This window comes from Rhinoderma darwinii, chromosome 2 (assembly GCF_050947455.1).
Source record: "Rhinoderma darwinii isolate aRhiDar2 chromosome 2, aRhiDar2.hap1, whole genome shotgun sequence".
Taxonomy (NCBI): domain Eukaryota; kingdom Metazoa; phylum Chordata; class Amphibia; order Anura; family Rhinodermatidae; genus Rhinoderma; species Rhinoderma darwinii.
Genome location: NC_134688.1, coordinates 468077366 through 468097663, shown reverse-complemented (window position 1 = coordinate 468097663; position 20298 = coordinate 468077366). Strand labels below are relative to the sequence as shown.

At 38.8% G+C, this 20298-nt stretch overlaps 1 protein-coding gene across 1 annotated transcript in view; it reads right to left on the bottom strand.

Annotated features, from left to right (window-relative positions):
- UMODL1 (uromodulin like 1) overlaps positions 1–20298 on the bottom strand; it is a 46462-nt gene that overhangs the window by 19784 nt on the left and 6380 nt on the right. Inside the window, exons 4-9 of the mRNA XM_075851236.1 lie at positions 18785–18906; positions 15985–16171; positions 13348–13479; positions 9891–10145; positions 5804–5916; positions 4614–4809 (exon numbers count right to left, since the gene is read on the bottom strand). Of these exons, the coding sequence (XP_075707351.1) occupies positions 4614–4809; positions 5804–5916; positions 9891–10145; positions 13348–13479; positions 15985–16171; positions 18785–18906 (1005 nt within the window). The remainder of the gene's footprint in view (positions 1–4613; positions 4810–5803; positions 5917–9890; positions 10146–13347; positions 13480–15984; positions 16172–18784; positions 18907–20298) is intronic.

Here is a 20298-nt window from a genome sequence, read left to right as displayed (position 1 = left end):
GTGTTTTGTGTGTCATCCGTGGGTGTTTTGTGTGTGTGTTATGTTTGTGTGTGTGTGTTTAATGTGTGTTATGTGTGTGTTTTTTGCGTGTGTTTGTGTTATGTGTGTGTGTTTTGTGCATGTGTTATGTGAGTGTTTTATTCGTGTGTATGTCTTTTTGTGTTATGCATGTGTGTGTGTGTTTTGTCTTTGTTATGTGTGTGTTTTGCGTGTGTTATGTCTGTGTGTTGTGTGCTAAACACATGCACACTCACACACATAGCACACACACAACAAACACACGTAGTGTATGTGTGTGTTATGTGTGTGTTATTTGTGTGCATGTGTTATATAGGAGTGTGTGCTATGTGCGTGTTATGTGTTGTTTATGAGTGTATGCTATGTGCGTGTTATGTGTTGTATATGAGTGTACGCTATGTGCGTGTTATGTGTTATATATGAGCGTATGCTATGTGCGTGTTATGTGTTATATATGAGTGTATGCTATGTGCGTGTTATGTGTTATATATGAGTGTACGCTATGTGCGTGTTATGTGTTATATATGAGCGTATGCTATGTGCGTGTTATGTGTTATATATGAGTGTATGCTATGTGCGTGTTATGTGTTATATATGAGTGTACGCTATGTGCGTGTTATGTGTTATATATGAGTGTATGCTATGTGCGTATTATGTGTTATATATGAGTGTACGCTATGTGCGTGTTATGTGTTATATATGAGTGTATGCTATGTGCGTGTTATGTGTTATATATGAGTGTACGCTATGTGCGTGTTATGTGTTATATATGAGTGTACGCTATGTGCGTGTTATGTGTTATATATGAGTGTATGCTATGTGCGTGTTATGTGTTATATATGAGTGTATGCTATGTGCGTGTTATGTGTTATATATGAGTGTACGCTATGTGCGTGTTATGTGTTATATATGAGTGTATGCTATGTGCGTGTTATGTGTTATATATGAGTGTGTGCTATGTGCGTGTTATGTGTTATATATGAGTGTGTGCTATGTGCGTGTTATGTGTTATATATGAGTGTACGCTATGTGCGTGTTATGTGTTATATATGAGTGTATGCTATGTGCGTGTTATGTGTTATATATGAGTGTATGCTATGTGTGTGTTATGTGTTATATATGAGTGTGTGCTATGTGCGTGTTATGTGTTATGTGTTATATATGAGCGTACGCTATGTGCGTGTTATGTGTTATATATGTGTGTGCTATGTGCGTGTTATGTGTTATATATGAGTGTGTGCTATGTGCGTGTTATGTGTTATATATGAGTGTACGCTATGTGCGTGTTATGTGTTATATATGAGTGTATGCTATGTGCGTGTTATGTGTTATATATGAGTGTATGCTATGTGTGTGTTATGTGTTATATATGAGTGTGTGCTATGTGCGTGTTATGTGTTATATATGAGTGTATGCTATGTGTGTGTTATGTGTTATATATGAGTGTATGCTATGTGCGTGTTATGTGTTATATATGAGTGTGTGCTATGTGCGTGTTATGTGTTATATATGAGTGTATGCTATGTGCGTGTTATGTGTTATATATGAGTGTATGCTATGTGCGTGTTATGTGTTATATATGAGTGTATGCTATGTGCGTGTTATGTGTTATATATGAGCGTATGCTATGTGCGTGTTATGTGTTATATATGAGTGTATGCTATGTGCGTGTTAGGTGTTATATATGAGTGTATGCTATGTGCGTGTTATGTGTTATATATGAGTGTACGCTATGTGCGAGTTATGTGTTATATATGAGTGTACGCTATGTGCGTGTTATGTGTTATATATGAGTGTACGCTATGTGCGTGTTATGTGTTATATATGAGTGTGTGCTATGTGCGTGTTATGTGTTATATATGAGTGTACGCTATGTGCGTGTTATGTGTTATATATGAGTGTACTCTATGTGCGTGTTATGTGTTATATATGAGTGTACGCTATGTGCGTGTTATGTGTTATATATGAGTGTACGCCATGTGCGTGTTATGTGTTATATATGAGTGTATGCTATGTGCGTGTTATGTGTTATACATGAGTGTATGCTATGTGCGTGTTATGTGTTATATATGAGTGTGTGCTATGTGCGTGTTATGTGTTATATATGAGTGTACGCTATGTGCGTGTTATGTGTTATATATGAGTGTGTGCTATGTGCGTGTTATGTGTTATATATGAGTGTGTGCTATGTGCGTGTTATGTGTTATATATGAGTGTACGCTATGTGCGTGTTATGTGTTATATATGAGTGTGTGCTATGTGCGTGTTATGTGTTATATATGAGTGTGTGCTATGTGCGTGTTATGTGTTATATATGAGTGTGTGCTATGTGCGTGTTATGTGTTATATATGAGTGTGTGCTATGTGCGTGTTATGTGTTATATATGAGTGTACGCTATGTGCGTGTTATGTGTTATATATGAGTGTATGCTATGTGCGTGTTATGTGTTATATATGAGTGTATGCTATGTGCGTGTTATGTGTTATATATGAGTGTACGCTATGTGCGTGTTATGTGTTGTTTATGAGTGTATGCTATGTGCGTGTTATGTGTTATATATGAGTGTATGCTATGTGCGTGGTATGTGTTATATATGAGTGTATGCTATGTGCGTGTTATGTGTTATATATGAGTGTATGCTATGTGCGTGTTATGTGTTATATATGAGTGTATGCTATGTGCGTGTTATGTGTTATATATGAGTGTACTCTATGTGCGTGGTATGTGTTATATATGAGTGTATGCTATGTGCGTGTTATGTGTTATATATGAGTGTATGCTATGTGCGTGTTATGTGTTATATATGAGTGTATGCTATGTGCGTGTTATGTGTTATATATGAGTGTATGCTATGTGCGTGTTATGTGTTATATATGAGTGTACGCTATGTGTGTGTTATGTGTTATATATGAGTGTACGCTATGTGCGTGTTATGTGTTATATATGAGTGTACGCTATGTGCGTTATGTGTTATATATGAGTGTGTGCTATGTGCGTGTTATGTGTTATATATGAGTGTGTGCTATGTGCGTGTTATGTGTTATATATGAGTGTACGCTATGTGCGTGTTATGTGTTATATATGAGTGTGTGCTATGTGCGTGTTATGTGTTATATATGAGTGTATGCTATGTGCTTGTTATGTGTTATATATGAGCGTATGCTATGTGCGTGTTATGTGTTATATATGAGCGTACGCTATGTGCGTGTTATGTGTTATATATGAGTGTATGCTATGTGCTTGTTATGTGTTATATATGAGTGTACGCTATGTGCGTGTTATGTGTTATATATGAGTGTACGCTATGTGCGTGTTATGTGTTATATATGAGTGTGTGCTATGTGCGTGTTATGTGTTATATATGAGTGTGTGCTATGTGCGTGTTATGTGTTATGTGTTATATATGAGTGTGTGCTATGTGCGTGTTATGTGTTATATATGAGTGTACGCTATGTGCGTGTTATGTGTTATATATGAGTGTATGCTATGTGCGTGTTATGTGTTATATATTAGTGTATGCTATGTGCGTGTTATGTGTTATATATGAGTGTGTGCTATGTGCGTGTTATGTGTTATATATGAGTGTACGCGATGTGCGTGTTATGTGTTATATATGAGTGTGTGCTATGTGCGTGTTATGTGTTATATATGAGTGTGTGCTATGTGCGTGTTATGTGTTATATATGAGTGTGTGCTATGTGCGTGTTATGTGTTATATATGAGTGTACGCTATGTGCGTGTTATGTGTTATATATGAGTGTACGCTATGTGCGTGTTATGTGTTATATATGAGTGTGTGCTATGTGCGTGTTATGTGTTATATATCAGTGTGTGCTATGTGTGTGTTATGTGTTATATATGAGTGTATGCTATGTGCGTGTTATGTGTTATATATGAGTGTATGCTATGTGCGTGTTATGTGTTATATATGAGTGTACGCTATGTGCATGTTATGTGTTATATAGGAGTGTATGCTATGTGCTTGTTATGTGTTATATATGAGTGTATGCTATGTGCGTGTTATGTGTTATATATGAGTGTATGCTATGTGCGTGTTATGTGTTATATATGAGTGTATGCTATGTGCGTGTTATGTGTTATATATGAGTGTATGCTATGTGCGTGTTATGTGTTATATATCAGTGTATGCTATGTGCGTGTTATGTGTTATATATGAGTGTATGCTATGTGCTTGTTATGTGTTATATATGAGTGTATGCTATGTGCGTGTTATGTGTTATATATGAGTGTATGCTATGTGCGTGTTATGTGTTATATATGAGTGTACGCTATGTGCGTGTTATGTGTTATATATGAGTGTACTCTATGTGCGTGGTATGTGTTATATATGAGTGTATGCTATGTGCGTGTTATGTGTTATATATCAGTGTATGCTATGTGCGTGTTATGTGTTATATAGGAGTGTATGCTATGTGCTTGTTATGTGTTATATATGAGTGTACGCTATGTGCGTGTTATGTGTTATATATGAGTGTATGCTATGTGCGTGTTATGTGTTATATATGAGTGTGTGCTATGTGCGTGTTATGTGTTATATATCAGTGTATGCTATGTGCGTGTTTATGGATATTACCTGTGACTACAATAGATTGTGGATCAACTTGAAACGCATCACTGAAAGCTGAGAAGGACGCTGCTGTGATATTGACTGGCTTCTCAGAGTCATTGACAATTATTCGGAAATTGACGATAACGCTGCCTGCACTCAGTGACTCCACCTCCACCGTCACCCGCTCTGGAGGAATTTCATTGGACAATGAATTCTTTACCTAAATGTAATATAAAAAATGTATATCGAATACGTTTAACATTATCTCAGAAGTCCCTAGAGATGGTGTCAGTTTATGGATCAGGACTTAGACAGGGTAGCTATATGGCAAGTCCTAAAAATAAAAAGGGGGGCTCTATTTTTTTGACTTGATAAATAAAGTCTGGCTGCCTGAAACCACCACTAGGGGGAGCTATCTGCATATGGATTTCTATTGCTTGTACTGAATACTATGGGAGCTGTATAAATCTCTATGCAGTGCTAGTGGTGGCTGCAAGCAGGGGAAGCAGTTCAGTGATGAGAGATCACCCACCACAGGGCAAAAACAGATGCGTTCTTTATAGCAACCAATCAGATCTCTGCTAACATTTTGAAATGAGCCTCTGGAAAATGAAAGCTGGAACCTGATTGGTTGCTATGGGCAACTGCTCCACATTTCCTTTGCAGTGTCGGATTGGGGTTTCATGGGCCTACCAAAGAAAACAATAGGGTCCACCTTCCATCTATACAGTATGTAGACCCTAGTGGAAAGTGATTGGCCCAAAAAGTCAGCACCAAATTGGGTTTTCTGCTGCTGAAACTTTGTGGCCCTGCGGCAATTATTATATCGGAGGCTCGGCCCAACGGAGAGTCCTTTGGTACTGTGGCCAGTTTGCCCCTGTTCCTTTACATGAGTGTTGATAAATGGCCTTCATTGTCTCCTCTATTCTACTTCCATAATCTATACATTTGTACAGGAAGTTATAAATGAGCACCCAATCAGCAGCCACATCTATGTCGCTCTCGCTTCCTGTGCCCATTAGAGGTCACAGGTCAGCACTGGAGAATTCTGTGACATGTGACATTTCTGGACACTGCCAGGAATCCATAAACCCAAAAACTTGTCATGGGCGTGAAGCGTCACATGTCACAGGAATGACGCCTGAGACCAACGTTGTAAACACCCCGATTATATACAGCACCAGGTACGAGCACCACGAGGAAATGTTCTGTACCTCCGAGGTAAACTTCCGTACAAAGTCTGTGTAATCTGTAGAGTTGGGGTTCAGCAGAGAGTCAGTGAGGTTCCAATTATTTATCTTCACGGTTCCGTTTAAAACGTGCGCCTCTGAAAAAAGAGAGAAAGAGGGACGGAAGTGCTATAATAATATATATATATATATATATATATATACAAACATTTTATGCTGCATGACCAATAGGGGGCAATATTAGGGTATGTTCACACGCAAACTCAAAAACTTCGGAAAATACGGAGCTGTTTTGGGGCATGGCCCCACGTGGCGTATTTCTTCCGCAACTGTCCGCATCAATGCAGCACAGAATCTGCGTTGCAGATTCTGTGGCGGATCTGCCCAAAATATGCAGTAAATTGTTGCGGACTAGCCGCTGCGTATTGAGGTGAAAGTGCTTCCCTTCTCCCTATCAGTGCAGGATAGAGAGAAGAGACTGCCCTTTCCCTAGTGAAAGTAAACGAATTTCATACTTACCGGCCGTTGTCTTGGTGACGCGTCCCTCTTTCGGCATCCAGCCCGACCTCCCTGGATAACGCGGCAGTCCATGTGACCGCTGCAGCCTGTGATTGGCCTGTGATTGGCTGCAGCCGTCACTTGGACTGAAACGTCATCCTGGGAGGCCGGACTGGAGGAAGAAGCAGGGAGTTCTCGGTAAGTATGAACTTCTATTTTTTTTACACATTGATCTATATTGTGATCGGTAGTCACTGTCCAGGGTGCTGAAACAGTTACTGCCGATCGCTTAACTCTTTCAGCACCCTGGACAGTGACTATTTACTGACGTCGCCTAGCAACGCTCCCATAATTACGGGTGCGCACACGTAGTCACCCGTAATAACGGGAGCCCCATTGACTTCCTCAGTCTGGCTGTAGACCTAGAAATACATAGGTCCAGCCAGAATGAAGAAATGTTATGTTAGTAAAACCAATACGCTCCGCAGCACACATAACATGTGCATGACAGCTGCGGACTTCATTGCGGAACTTAGAATCTCCATTGAAGTCAATGGAGAACTTCCGCAATGAGTCCACAACCAGTCCGCCACACGTCAGCAACAACCATTGTATGCTGCGGAATCCAAATTCCGCACCGCAGCCTATGCTCCGCAGCGGAATTTTCCGCATCGTCTAAACGAACCCAACCACAAAGCTGTGGAAGGCAATGGAGAAACGGGTGCCCTGCGGATTAACGCTGCGGAGTGTCCGCAGCGGAATTCCAGAGCAATTCCGCCACGTGGCGCTTTGCCCTTGAAGGGAAAACAGCTCCTGATTTTCAGAAGTTTTTTTAAGTCACTCGCATTTTTCGCAGCGGTTTTTACGGCCGTTTTTGGAGCTGTTTTCAATAGAGTCTATGAAAGAAGGCTCCAAAAACGTCTCAAGAAGTGACCTGCACTTCTTTTTCGCGGCCGTTTTTATACACGGCCGTTTTTCAAAATGGCCGCGTAAAAAAACGGCCTGTCGGAAGAGAACGCTGTTTTTCCTATTGCAATCAATGGGAAGATGTTTGGAGGCGCTCTGCTTCCGATCATTCGGCCGCTTTTTGGCCGTTTACGACCCGAAAAACGGCCGAAAATAACCTGTGTGAACATTCCCTTATAGTAGTTCTATTCTTGTATATAGGGGGCAGTATTATAGTAGATATAGTCTTGTATATAGGAGCAGTATTATAGTAGTTCTATTCCTGTATATAGGGGCAGTATTATAATAGTTCTATTCTTGTATATAGGGGGCAGTATTATAGTAGTTCTATTCTTGTATATGGGAGCAGTATTATAGTAGTTATATTCTTGTATATAGGGGGCAGTATTATAGTAGTTCTATTCCTGTATATAGGGGCAGTATTATAGTAGTTATATTCTTGTACACAGGAGCAGTATTATAGTAGTTATATTCTTGTACATAGGGGCAGTGTTATAGTAGTTATATTCTTGTATATAGGGGGCAGTATTATAGTAGTTCTATTCCTGTATATAGGGGCAGTATTATAGTAGTTATATTCTTGTACATAGGAGCAGTATTATAGTAGTTATATTCTTGTATATAGGGGGCAGTATTATAGTAGTTATATTCTTGTATATAGGGGCAGTATTATAGTAGTTATATTCTTGTATATAGGAGGCAGTATTATAGTAGTTATATTCTTGTATATAGGGGCAGTATTATAGTAGTTATATTCTTGTATATAGGGGCAGTATTATAGTAGTTATATTCTTGTATATAGGGGGCAGTATTATAGTAGTTATATTCTTGTATATAGGAGCAGTATTATAGTAGTTATATTCTTGTATATAGGGGGCAGTATTATAGTAGTTCTATTCTTGTATATAGGGGCAGTATTATAGTAGTTATATTCTTGTATATAGGGGGCAGTATTATAGTAGTTATATTCTTGTGTATAGGAGGCAGTATTATAGTAGTTGTATTCTTGTATATAGGGGGCAGTATTATAGTAGTTCTATTCTTGTATATAGGGGCAGTATTATAGTAGTTATATTCTTGTGTATAGGGGCAGTATTATAGTAGTTATATTCTTGTATATAGGAGCAGTATTATAGTAGTTATATTCTTGTATATAGGGGGCCGTATTATAGTAGTTCTATTCTTGTATATAGGGGCAGTATTATAGTAGTTCTATTCTTGTGTATAGGAGGCAGTATTATAGTAGTTATATTCTTGTATATAGGATCAGTATTATAGTGGTTATATTCTTGTATATAGGGGCAGTATTATAGTAGTTATATTCTTGTATATAGGGGTAGTATTATAGTAGTTATATTCTTGTATATAGGATCAGTATTATAGTGGTTATATTCTTGTATATATGGGCAGTATTATAGTAGTTATATTCTTGTATATAGGGACAGTATTATAGTAGTTATATTCTTGTATATACGAGCAGTATTATAGTAGTTATATTCTTGTATATAGGGGCAGTATTATAGTAGTTATATATTCTTATATATAGGAGCAGTATTATAGTAGTTATATTCTTGTATATAGGGGGCAGTATTATCGTAGTTATATTCTTGTATATAGGGGGCAGTATTATAGTAGTTATATTCTTGTATATAGGGGGCTGTATTATAGTAGTTATATTCTTGTATATAGGAGCAGTATTATAGTAGTTATATTCTTGTATATAGGAGCAGTATTATAGTAGTTATAGTCTTGTACATAGGAGCAGTATTATAGTAGTTATATTCTTGTATATAGGGGCAGTATTATAGTAGTTATATTCCTGTATATAGGGGGTAGTATTATAGTAGTTATATTCTTGTATGTAGTAGCAGCATTATAGTAGTTACATTCTTGTATATAGGAGCAGTATTATAGTAGTTACATTCTTGTATATAGGGGCAGTATTATAGTAGTTATATTCTTATACATAGGAGCAGTATTATAGTAGTTATATTCTTGTATATAGGGGGCAGTATTATAGTAGTTATATTCTTGTATATAGGGGCAGTATTATAGTAGTTATATTCTTGTATATAGGAGCAGTATTATAGTAGTTATATTCTTGTATATAGTAGCAGTATTATAGTAGTTATATGTTTGTATATAGGGGCAGTATTATAGTAGTTATATTCTTGTATATAGGGAGCAGTATTATAGTAGTTATATTCTTGTACATAGGGGGCAGTATTATAGTAGTTATATTCTTGTATATAGGGTCAGTATTATAGTAGTTATATTCTTGTACATAGAGACAGTATTATAGTAGTTATTGCTTATGTAAGATAATCTGCTTAATTTGTCAGTCCAATGTGTGAATAGGTTTCCAAAGTCCATTTGAGAAAATTCTTAACATTTTGGGCACATTAATTCACTATCTGTTTAATAGGGCTATGAGAAGGACTTGGCTATACTAGGAAACTCGTTGAATTTACTGAACATCCATCAGAAGGCTTACTTTGCCCTCTAGTGGGTGACTGGAGGGTTTGTATTTTCATGCGTAGTATTTTACTTTCGTTTGCTCTTAATAAAGTCAATCTGTAATCTCCCAAAATATTTAAAAGCTTGTGATGTGACCTTAAAAATTATATTTGCCAATCCTATTAAATACCTGTTTTTACTCTTCCATTCCACAGTTGTACCAGCCCGTTGCAGTCAGCAAACATCACCTGTACAGTGTATAGTTCCCCTGCCTGAAGTTCGTGTATTCCCATTGTGGTTCCCCAGATTGTTTTACTGTGACGAAATCCCATTGATGATACTTGTACATTATATGTGTAGTTCTCGGGGCAGTCAGTATTCCAGTGTAATATGAAGCCACTGCTAGTTACGTGAGTGACACTGTGATTGTAGAACATGGAGCAGTCTAGAACGATGGAAAGAGATAACAATTAGTTTCTGTCCTTGAACTCTATTTTGTCTTTTTTTTTTTTTTTTTTTTTTTTAAAGGTCCAACATTATGGTGTGGATGATTTCTTAAGATATCTTTATAATTGTCGGAGCTCCGTTTTTGTGATACAGATCTCCAAATCCCCTGCATTTATATAGTTGAATGATAAAATTCCATCTACCTGCAGTCACCACTAGTGGGAGCTCAGGAGCTGACCGAATACAGTCATACATTAAACTCAATAATAAGACAGTATGCAGAAAGCTCCTGAGCTCCCTCTAGTGGTGGCCGTAGGAAGACAGAATTTTATCATTTAACCCAAATCAGAAAAACAGAACTTCGTCGGCTATAATAATATTTTAGGAAATTAATCAGTACAAACTCTTATACCTTAGGCCTCATTCAGACAAGCATATCAGATTCACGCGCGTGAAAAACGCTCGTGAATCTGGTCCGTGTGTGTTGCGTTATGCATCAGTGTGCTTAGCGAGAGGCATGCGTTTTTCACGCAATCGCAAAGCACATTTTTTTTCTCTCTTATTTTCAATTGAATTGATGTGCAAATCACGCACCGCACACGCATGTGCATCCGTGTGCGGTGCGTGGTTTTCACGCACCCATTGACTTCAATGGGCGCGTAGGTGTATGATAAAGCACCAATATAGGACATGCATTGAGTTTCACACAACGGACTCTCGCCGCGTGAAAAATCACACATGTGAATGGCCCCATTGAAATCAATGGGTCCGTGTGCTGTACGTTGTTTCAACGCACAGCACACAGACGTGATTCACGCTTGTGTGAATGAGGCCTTAATTGACATGATAATAATAAAGTAAAATAAATCAAATGGATATTTAAGTTTGGGTTATAACCAATTTGGCCACCATTACGGCTCATACAGGGGTCGTCATTCAGCTGTCAGACTCATGAATGGCAAATCTGCCTTTTTATAAATCCGCAACTTCCCTTACAATGCATAACTAGGCAGATTTGACATTTAAAGAGACTCTGTCACCAGATTATAAGTTCCCTATCTCCTACATAATATGATTGGCGCTGTAATGTAGATCACAGCAGTGGTTTTTATTTTGAAAAACGATCATTTGCAAATTGTGCAAGTTATGCACAATTTTAGATTTATGCTAATTAGTTCTTAATGACCAACGCCCATTTTACCAAGTGGGCGTTGTAAAGAGAAGTGTATGACGCTGACCAATCATACACTTCTCTTCATTCCCGCCCGGCTTGTTTCACTGCACAGCGTGATCTCGCGAGATCATGCTGTGATGGGACTTTCTCCCACAGGTCCTTCTCCGGATCGATAGAAGAGTCAACAGACATCGCCTCCAGATGTGCCAGGACGTTTATCCAAATCTACAGCGGCTGGAGGCGATGTCTGTTCAGTCTTCCATGGCTCCGATGAAAAACCGATGAGGGACCTGTGGGAGGAAGTCCCGTCACAGCATGATCTCGCGAGATCACGCTGTGCAGTGAAACAAGCTGGACTGGAATGAAGAGAAGTGTATGATGCTGATTGGTCACTGATTGGTCAGCGTCATACACTTCTCTTTACAACGCCCACTTGGTAAAAAGTTAAAAAACGCCCAGTTGGTCATTAAGAACTAATTAGCATAAATCTAAAATTGTTCATAACGTGCTAAAAAATGATCATTTTTCAAAATAAAAACCACTGTTGTTATCTACATTACAGCGCCGATCAGATTATGTAGGAGATAGGGCACTTATAATCTGGTGACAGAGCCTCTTTAAGATTCTAGATAGACTCGGAGTATCCCTGTGGGACCTGTCATGCTTTCCGTATTAGTTGTCATCTAGATTTTGCAGAAATTATTAAATATTTATTATAATAACTCAGCAATACGGTTTTCATTGTATCTATATAATTGTTAGTGTAATGATATACACTTACTGCAGGGGGCGGCAGCAGCTCCGTCATTAGTCACATTGTATGTAACAGGTATGCTCAAGAGTGGTTGGTCAGATGGACGAGTGCGGGGAATGGGGTCTGTAGATGAGAAGTTTGTTATTAATAAGACTATGATCGAGATTGCACAATTACTATGGAAGTACTTTAGAAGCAGTAAAAAAATTCCTTGAAGGGGTTCTCCTCTGGACAATTCCTACTTGTTAGAAGGGTTCCTTGAAAATAAGCTAATCACAAAATGTCCCCCCTGCTTGGACCCCCAGCGATCATCTGTAATCTGTGGTGAAACCTGGCAGTAAGTGTTCAGTTTCCCTGCAGCGCCACCACAGGGAAAATGAAGAATTACACAGTGTCCATTCATATCAATGTGTTCTCTGTGTAAGGCAGGACAGGACAGGTCCTCCGGAGTGAGAGACGCTCTTTGTAACCGATATCTGCTCTGACCAAGGGATAAGGATCCTGAATAGAGGACCCCCCTCTATTACCTCACAAATCCCTAATAGGGCGTATGGAAAAGGGTTCAGCATTTCTATAGTATTATATTATAGGAATTGCTCTTAAAGGGGTTTAACAGGATATAACAATGTTGTTCTATCCTTGGGATCTCGGGCAGTCTGACCCTTAATACCCACACCAATTACCAGAAAGAAGGGGCCATGGTACTTAAAAGAGCTCTATCCCTTCTTCACTGCATGACCTCACACAGTACTAGGAGACACCTAGAAATTTTACTTGGGGACGTGGTTGAGTTGCCTGCTTATCCCGAACTCATCTAACGCCTGGCAGATTCCCAGTCCCTCTCTGTCCAACTCATCGGCCGTCCTCCTTCTCTTATCTACTAAGGTGTGTAAGCTACGGAGGAGAGAGGCGGGTGCGCAGTGCCACCGTTGGCCTTACTCACTAATAGCAGGCTGCCCCTCTCTCTGTACCGGGGTCTGCGCTCGCGTGCTCTTCTCCTCTACAGGCTCTGCGGACTGGCTGCCCATCGGGTGTGATGTGCTGCTCCCAGGATTAAAATCTAGATGGGTGGGGGGGTGGAAAAAAATACAATCAATAATACCACACAACCTATCAGCCACATAAGTAGTAAATGTAGGATGAGGCACAGGAGTCATCAAATCCCAGACCAGACCTCAAAATTAATTCAGACCCCATACCTTAAAATTAAAGGGGTTGTCTATATCTATCTAAACACAGTGGTCGAGTCCCTTCACCCCTGCTCAGTGTTACCTGGGTGCGTTGTAGTTTGATGGATGGAGTGTGAAGAACTCTTGTTGCTGCAGTTGTAGGATCCTTCCAAATTAACACAATCCTGGTCGGATAAGCATCGGCCCAGTGCTGGGTGGAGACATTCATTCACGTCTGGTAGAACAAGGGAAATATATATATATATATATATATATATATATATTGTTGCTGTCAATTACCACCCCAACAATGGATCAGCGGTGGGATATGTTTAGTTATTGATGGCTACTATGGGTCCTTCTCTGGGTGAATATGAATATCATATGTGAGTTGGTTTCTTGGACTGTACTTAGAATAGGCCATCAATGTCTGGTCGGTTGCGATCGACTCCTGGCACCTCTACCGATCACCTGCATGAAGGAGCTGCGTTTCCTTCATTGTTTACCCAGGCACAGCGCCGTACATATGGTTGTGGCTGCGCCTGGTATTGCAGCTCAGTCACACTAAAAAGGGGTGTTCCAGCCTTTACCATTTTCACATATCCACTAGATTGGAGGACGGGCATGCGTGGTGCCACCCATTCAAAATCTATGGGGCTGACAGAAACAGCCGAGCTCTATGCTTGGCTGTTTCCTTCAGCCCTATAGACTTTAAATGGAGCGGCACCACGAATGGCCAGCCTCCGCTTTATTCAAACTCCTCCTAGCCGCCATCTTGCGCATGTGCGGAACAGAGGACCGGGGTCCCATGTTCTGGCGATTGGTGGGGGTCCCATAGGTCTTGCATTTTTAACCTATCCAGTGGATAGATGAAAAAGGCTAAAGTCTGGAATACCACTTTAACTTCAAAAGGATTGAGCTGCTGTGAGCTGCAGTACCAGGCACAGCCACAACACAATGTACGGCGCTGATCATCAGGGGGGCCAGGAGTCATACCCCGACCAATCAGATAATAATGACCTATCTTATAATATATTATCCCCTGGCTGTAGAATTTTTTTTAATCAACTTATAGAAGTGACAAATTCATAATTTTTCGACATAATCTCCCGGCTTTTCAATAAAATACACTTTGTCCATCTGTCAACAAGCTTTCCTATTCCCACATTAAAAAGCCACAAATCCACCGCTGTCTTCACCTCTTCATCAGACGTGAATCTTCGTCCTCGTAGGACTTCACATAATCCACTGATACTCGTCTCTCCATTAGAATCAGTTCACGTGCGCGCTCAATGTTGTCATCAGTCGTGGACGGGCGTCCGGCTCCTTCTTCATGGCTGACACTGGTGCGACCTTCCTTGAACTTCTCTTTCCATTCATACACACTTCTTTCCGACAAAACTCTTTCTCCATACTGTGCCCAAAGTCTTCGATAAATCTCGGCACCGGACACCCCCTCAGACCACAAAAAACGAATCACTGCACGCTGATCTTTCGTGCAAATCACAAGTGGGGCGGCCATTGTTTCTCGCACCGCAGTCATAAACAGACGTAACACGTACAAACCTGCACAGCAGTGACTGGGGGGACAGCGATCTCGTACGGAAAGCGCTGATAAAACAGTGCGGCCAATAGTAGTTTTAATATAACCGGACTACGGATCATTTTTGACTACCGGCCCCGGCGAGTCAAGCACTGATGATCATGCTTCACCCCAGGTCGCTCCGATCGCTGGATTTTTCCATTCTGAAGCGGATTCACACTAGAACTGATCCACGGAAAACTTGCTCACTTGATTTTGTGCTTCATTCGGGGTCATGTGAAAGGGCGTGTGTCTCTAATAAAGTGGGCATTCAGTGTATGTGTATATTGCATATTGTATATTATAGCAGTTGGAGCTGCGTTTTTTCTGACACAGAGCTCCAAACCCCCTGCGTAGACATAGAGGTAGATTATAAAATCCTGACTGCCTGCAACTGTCCCAACTTCGACAAGAACAGAGAATTCCCCACCTCTATTCTGTATTAATTACCCCTCTCCACTAGTAAAACTATGTCATACGGGGAAGCCGATTTAGGGGTAACCCTCAATTGGGGGAGATGGTCCCATTATTGCACTGCGACTACTACTATTTACCATGTCACATGTATTAAATTATTGCACGGGGCATATTACGTCCCCTCCTTACTCCACAAGCTTTTTCTCTCTGTATCCGTTCTTGAGGTTTCTCTCAATCACGCGATCATCTCCACGTCATGTGGACGTGCCCTATAGTAGCATCTACGCTATATTTTACTACAGTTAAAGGTGTAGTCCAGGATTGAGCACCACACCTGTCCATGGGTTGTGTCTGGTATTGCAGCTCAGCTCCATTGAAGAGAAGCGAGTTGAAGTGCAATACCACTCACAACCTGTGGACCAGGGTGGCGCTGTAAATTATGGTGGACATTCACAATTCACCATGAATGCTTCTCTTTGTGATCTGGTAGATATCCCACCAATCTTATGTTCTTACAAGTCTCTATGATAGGTAACAAGGTACCCAAGATGGCATTGCCCTTCAAATCTGCCATGCTCTCGGGTATATCCTGGTGCATAAACGTTCTGTGATTTATCAGACTATCCTCTTATAACTATGATCAACTTCCATTGGGGTGCCAATTTTTACATGTCACATTTATCCACTCTGCATTAATGTCTATAAAGGAATCCTAAAAAATAAATTCCTGTAAGTAATTACCATGTATCTGTATGCTGATCACTTCTGGTACACGAATGACAATGTTGTTGAGCATCACTGCAATGTGCGTCAGGGAGAGCGACTCATTAATCCCAATGAGTACAGAGGATGTGATGGAGAATGTTCCTGCAGGCTTGGTGGAGAGGTGGTACACTACTGCCTCTAGTGGCCAGAATTCTCCCGTTACCTGAAATCATTCATGTATATGTTATTACATGGTGAAAGTAATGACTGAGGGGTCCCAGATAGTGATATAGTAGTTATATTCTTGTATATAGCGGGCAGTATTATAGTAGTTATATTCTTGTATATCGGGGCAGTATTATAGTAGTTATATTCTTGTATATAGGGGCAGTATTATAGTAGATATATTCTTGTATATAGGGGCAGTATTATAGTAGTTATATTCTTGTATATAGGAGCAGTATTATAGTAGTTATATTCTTGTATATAGGGGCAGTATTATAGTAGTTATATTCTTGTATATAGGGTGCAGTATTATAGTAGTTATATTCTTGTATATAGGGGGCAGTATTATAGTAGTTATATTCTTGTATATAGGAGGCAGTATTATAGTAGTTATATTCTTGTATATAGGAGGCAGTATTATAGTAGTTATATTCTTGTATATAGGGGGCAGTATTATAGTAGTTATATTCTTGTATATAGGAGGCAGTATTATAGTAGTTATATTCTTGTATATAGGGACAGTATTATAGTATATTCTTATATATAGGAGCAGTATTATAGTAGTTATATTCTTGTATATAGGAGCAGTATTATAGTAGTTACATTCTTGTATATAGGGGACAGTATTATAGTAGTTATATTCTTGTATCTAGGGAGCAGTATTATAGTAGTTATATTCTTGTATATAAGGGGCAGTATTATAGTAGTTATATTCTTGTATATAGCGGGCAGTATTATAGTAGTTATATTCTTGTATATAGGAGCATTATTATAGTAGTTATATTCTTGTACATAGGGGGCAGTATTATAGTAGTTATATTCTTGTATATAACGGGCAGTATTATAGTAGTTATATTCTTGTATATAGGAGCAGTATTATAGTAGTTATATTCTTGTACATAGGGGGCAGTATTATAGTAGTTATATTCTTGTATATAGGAGCAGTATTATAGTAGTTATATTCTTGTATATAGGAGCAGTATTATAGTAGTTATATTCTTGTTCTTGTACATAGAGGGCAGTATTATAGTAGTTATATTCTTGTATATAGGGGGCAGTATTATAGTAGTTATATTCTTGTATATAGGAGCAGTATTATAGTAGTTATATTCTTGTATATAGGAGCAGTATTATAGTAGTTATATTCTTGTATATAGGAGGCAGTATTATAGTAGTTATATTCTTGTATATAGGAGGCAGTATTATAGTAGTTATATTCTTGTATATAGGGGGCAGTATTATAGTAGTTATATTCTTGTATATAGGAGCAGTATTATAGTAGTTATATTCTTGTATATAGGAGCAGTATTATAGTAGTTATATTCTTGTATATAGGGTGCAGTATTATAGTAGTTATATTCTTGTATACAGGAGGCAGTATTATAGTAGTTATATTCTTGTATATAGGGGGCAGTATTATAGTAGTTATATTCTTGTATATAGGGGGCAGTATTATAGTAGTTATATTCTTGTACATAGCGGCAGTATTATAGTAGTTATATTCTTGTATATAGGAGCAGTATTATAGTAGTTATATTCTTGTATATAGGAGCAGTATTATAGTAGTTATATTCTTGTATATAGGAGCAGTATTATAGTAGTTATATTCTTGTATATAGGGGCAGTATTATAGTAGTTATATTCTTGTATATAGGAGGCAGTATTATAGTAGTTATATTCCTGTATATAGGGGGCAGTATTATAGTAGTTATATTCCTGTATATAGGGGGCAGTATTATAGTAGTTATATTCTTGTATATAGGGGGCAGTATTATAGTAGTTATATTCTTGTATATAGGAGCAGTATTATAGTAGTTATATTCTTGTATATAGGGGCAGTATTATAGTAGTTATATTCTTGTATATAGGAGCAGTATTATAGTAGAAATGTTCTTGTATATATGGGCAGTATTATAGTAGTTTATATTCTTGTATATAGGAGCAGTATTATAGTAGTTATATTCTTGTATATAGGAGGCAGTATTATAGTAGTTATATTCTTGTATATAGGAGCAGTATTATAGTACTTATATTCTTGTATATAGGAGCAGTATTATAGTAGTTATATTCTTGTATATAGGAGGCAGTATTATAGTAGTTATATTCTTGTATATAGGAGCAGTATTATAGTAGTTATATTCTTGTATATAGGAGCAGTATTATAGTAGTTATATTCTTGTATATAGGAGCAGTATTATAGTACTTATATTCTTGTATATAGGAGGATTCAACAAAAGTAAGGGATGTATTTAATTTTTTGCTGTATAAATATATTTTTTTTAAGAAAGTGTGACATAAAAAGAAACTAACATAAGTTAGGACTGTTTACTAAACCATTTATTTTAAAGGAACACTCTGGCAAAACTGATACACTGTGTTATGCCTAGAGCAGTGATTCTCTTTTGTTTGTCATGCTCCGCCCCCTCAGGATCTTTGTTAGGTATAACACTGTGTGTACGTTTTGTAGGGAGTGTTTCTTTAATATCAGTTGTGACTGGAGTTTATATTTCATCTTGGTATAGACAATTTCTCTGAGATGATGCAGAGCTCATAACTGCATCCTAGATCATCGATGAATGACTGCACATTAATATCCAGCTGCTATACAAACCATGGAGTGCAACAATCTGGTGTGATTAACGAAGCCGTCATCCCATCGGATCAGTTCTTCATAGCCCATCTTTATAATGACTGAACCATTGTACCAATATGTGATTGTGTTCCTGTCGAGAGCTAAATAAAAAACAATAGGTTAGTGGTCGCTAAATGGCGACACTATAAATTGCTGAAATTACAAACGTATTCTCCATAGGAGGCAAACAAAGCCATCGTTTCGCTATATTACAATCCATTTCTTTTTAAAGAAGGGTCTCCAAATGCGTTGATGCCTACGATGGGGACAGCAAAATGACTCCACACTCAACAATTTAACAGACAGTACAGGAATTCAAGTACATTTGGTATCCCTGTATAGGGTGGTGAAGAGGTTAATGAAAGTGGTCTAGAACAGGAAAAGGTCCCTATAATTTAATTTATTCTAAATAGGGCCAACATTTTTTATAGGGGTCAGCGTCTTGTTTTTTATTATACAACACATTAAATCAGCCACCACTAGGGGGAGCTCATTGCAGAATAATTGAAACAGCTCCCATTCACCTTTAAAAAAAAAAAATCCATATGCAGTGAGCTCCCTCTAGTGGTGGCAGTAAAACTTTTATCATTTAAACAGGACGTGTTACCTCTCCTGACATGTCTATGTCTATTTTTTAATATGTACTTGTGTTTCTCATGAAATAACAATTCTGGAGCATCTTTTCTTAAAAATTTGCTTTGTGCCGTTCCTCTGTTATTCCCCCAAGAAATGTATGAATAAATTGACAACTAGATGTTACCTGTTGGGGGTGTGTCCTTACACAGACTACATCCAATCAAATCTGACAGAGTGAGACTGTAGGGACATGCCCCTTTGACAAGGGGAATGGTAATACCCAGTTGTCAATTTATTCATACATTCCTAGGAGGATTAACAGAGGAACGGCACAACGCAGAGTTCTAAATATGTTACAAAATAGTTTTTTAATGGGAAATAGAAGTATTTACTGGAACAGACATGTCAGGAGAGGTGACGGCTACTCTTTAACTTCACTTCTTATGAACGACACAAGGGGGTTTCCAGGAAACCCCTCTTTCTAAGTGTATAATTACACAATGGCAGGAGGAAAGGGCATACCTACCCTAGATGCAGACCAGGCTGTGGCTATGGGGCACTTGGAGAGAGGGGGCCCAGTCCAGAATTGCCTTTTACCTTACCTTTCTCTACAGGCCGTATAAAATTAGCAAACAAAAATCATGTAAGAAACAGACGAGCACGTCCTCCTGTCCAAGGTGAAATGGGATGTTGTAATCTAAACCAGCACCAGGAGGGGGCTCCACGGTAATATTTTATCAGGGGTCCCCTCACCTGGCAGGAGGTTATTGCGTTGTAACAGCCAAGTGGCTTTAAAGGAACAACCCAGACAAAACAGATGACCTGTGCTATGCCTAATGCAGTGCCTGAGGGGGCGGAGCATGACAACGGCATTTGACCCATTGCCGCTCCACCTTACAAAAGCTGTAACTTTTTTA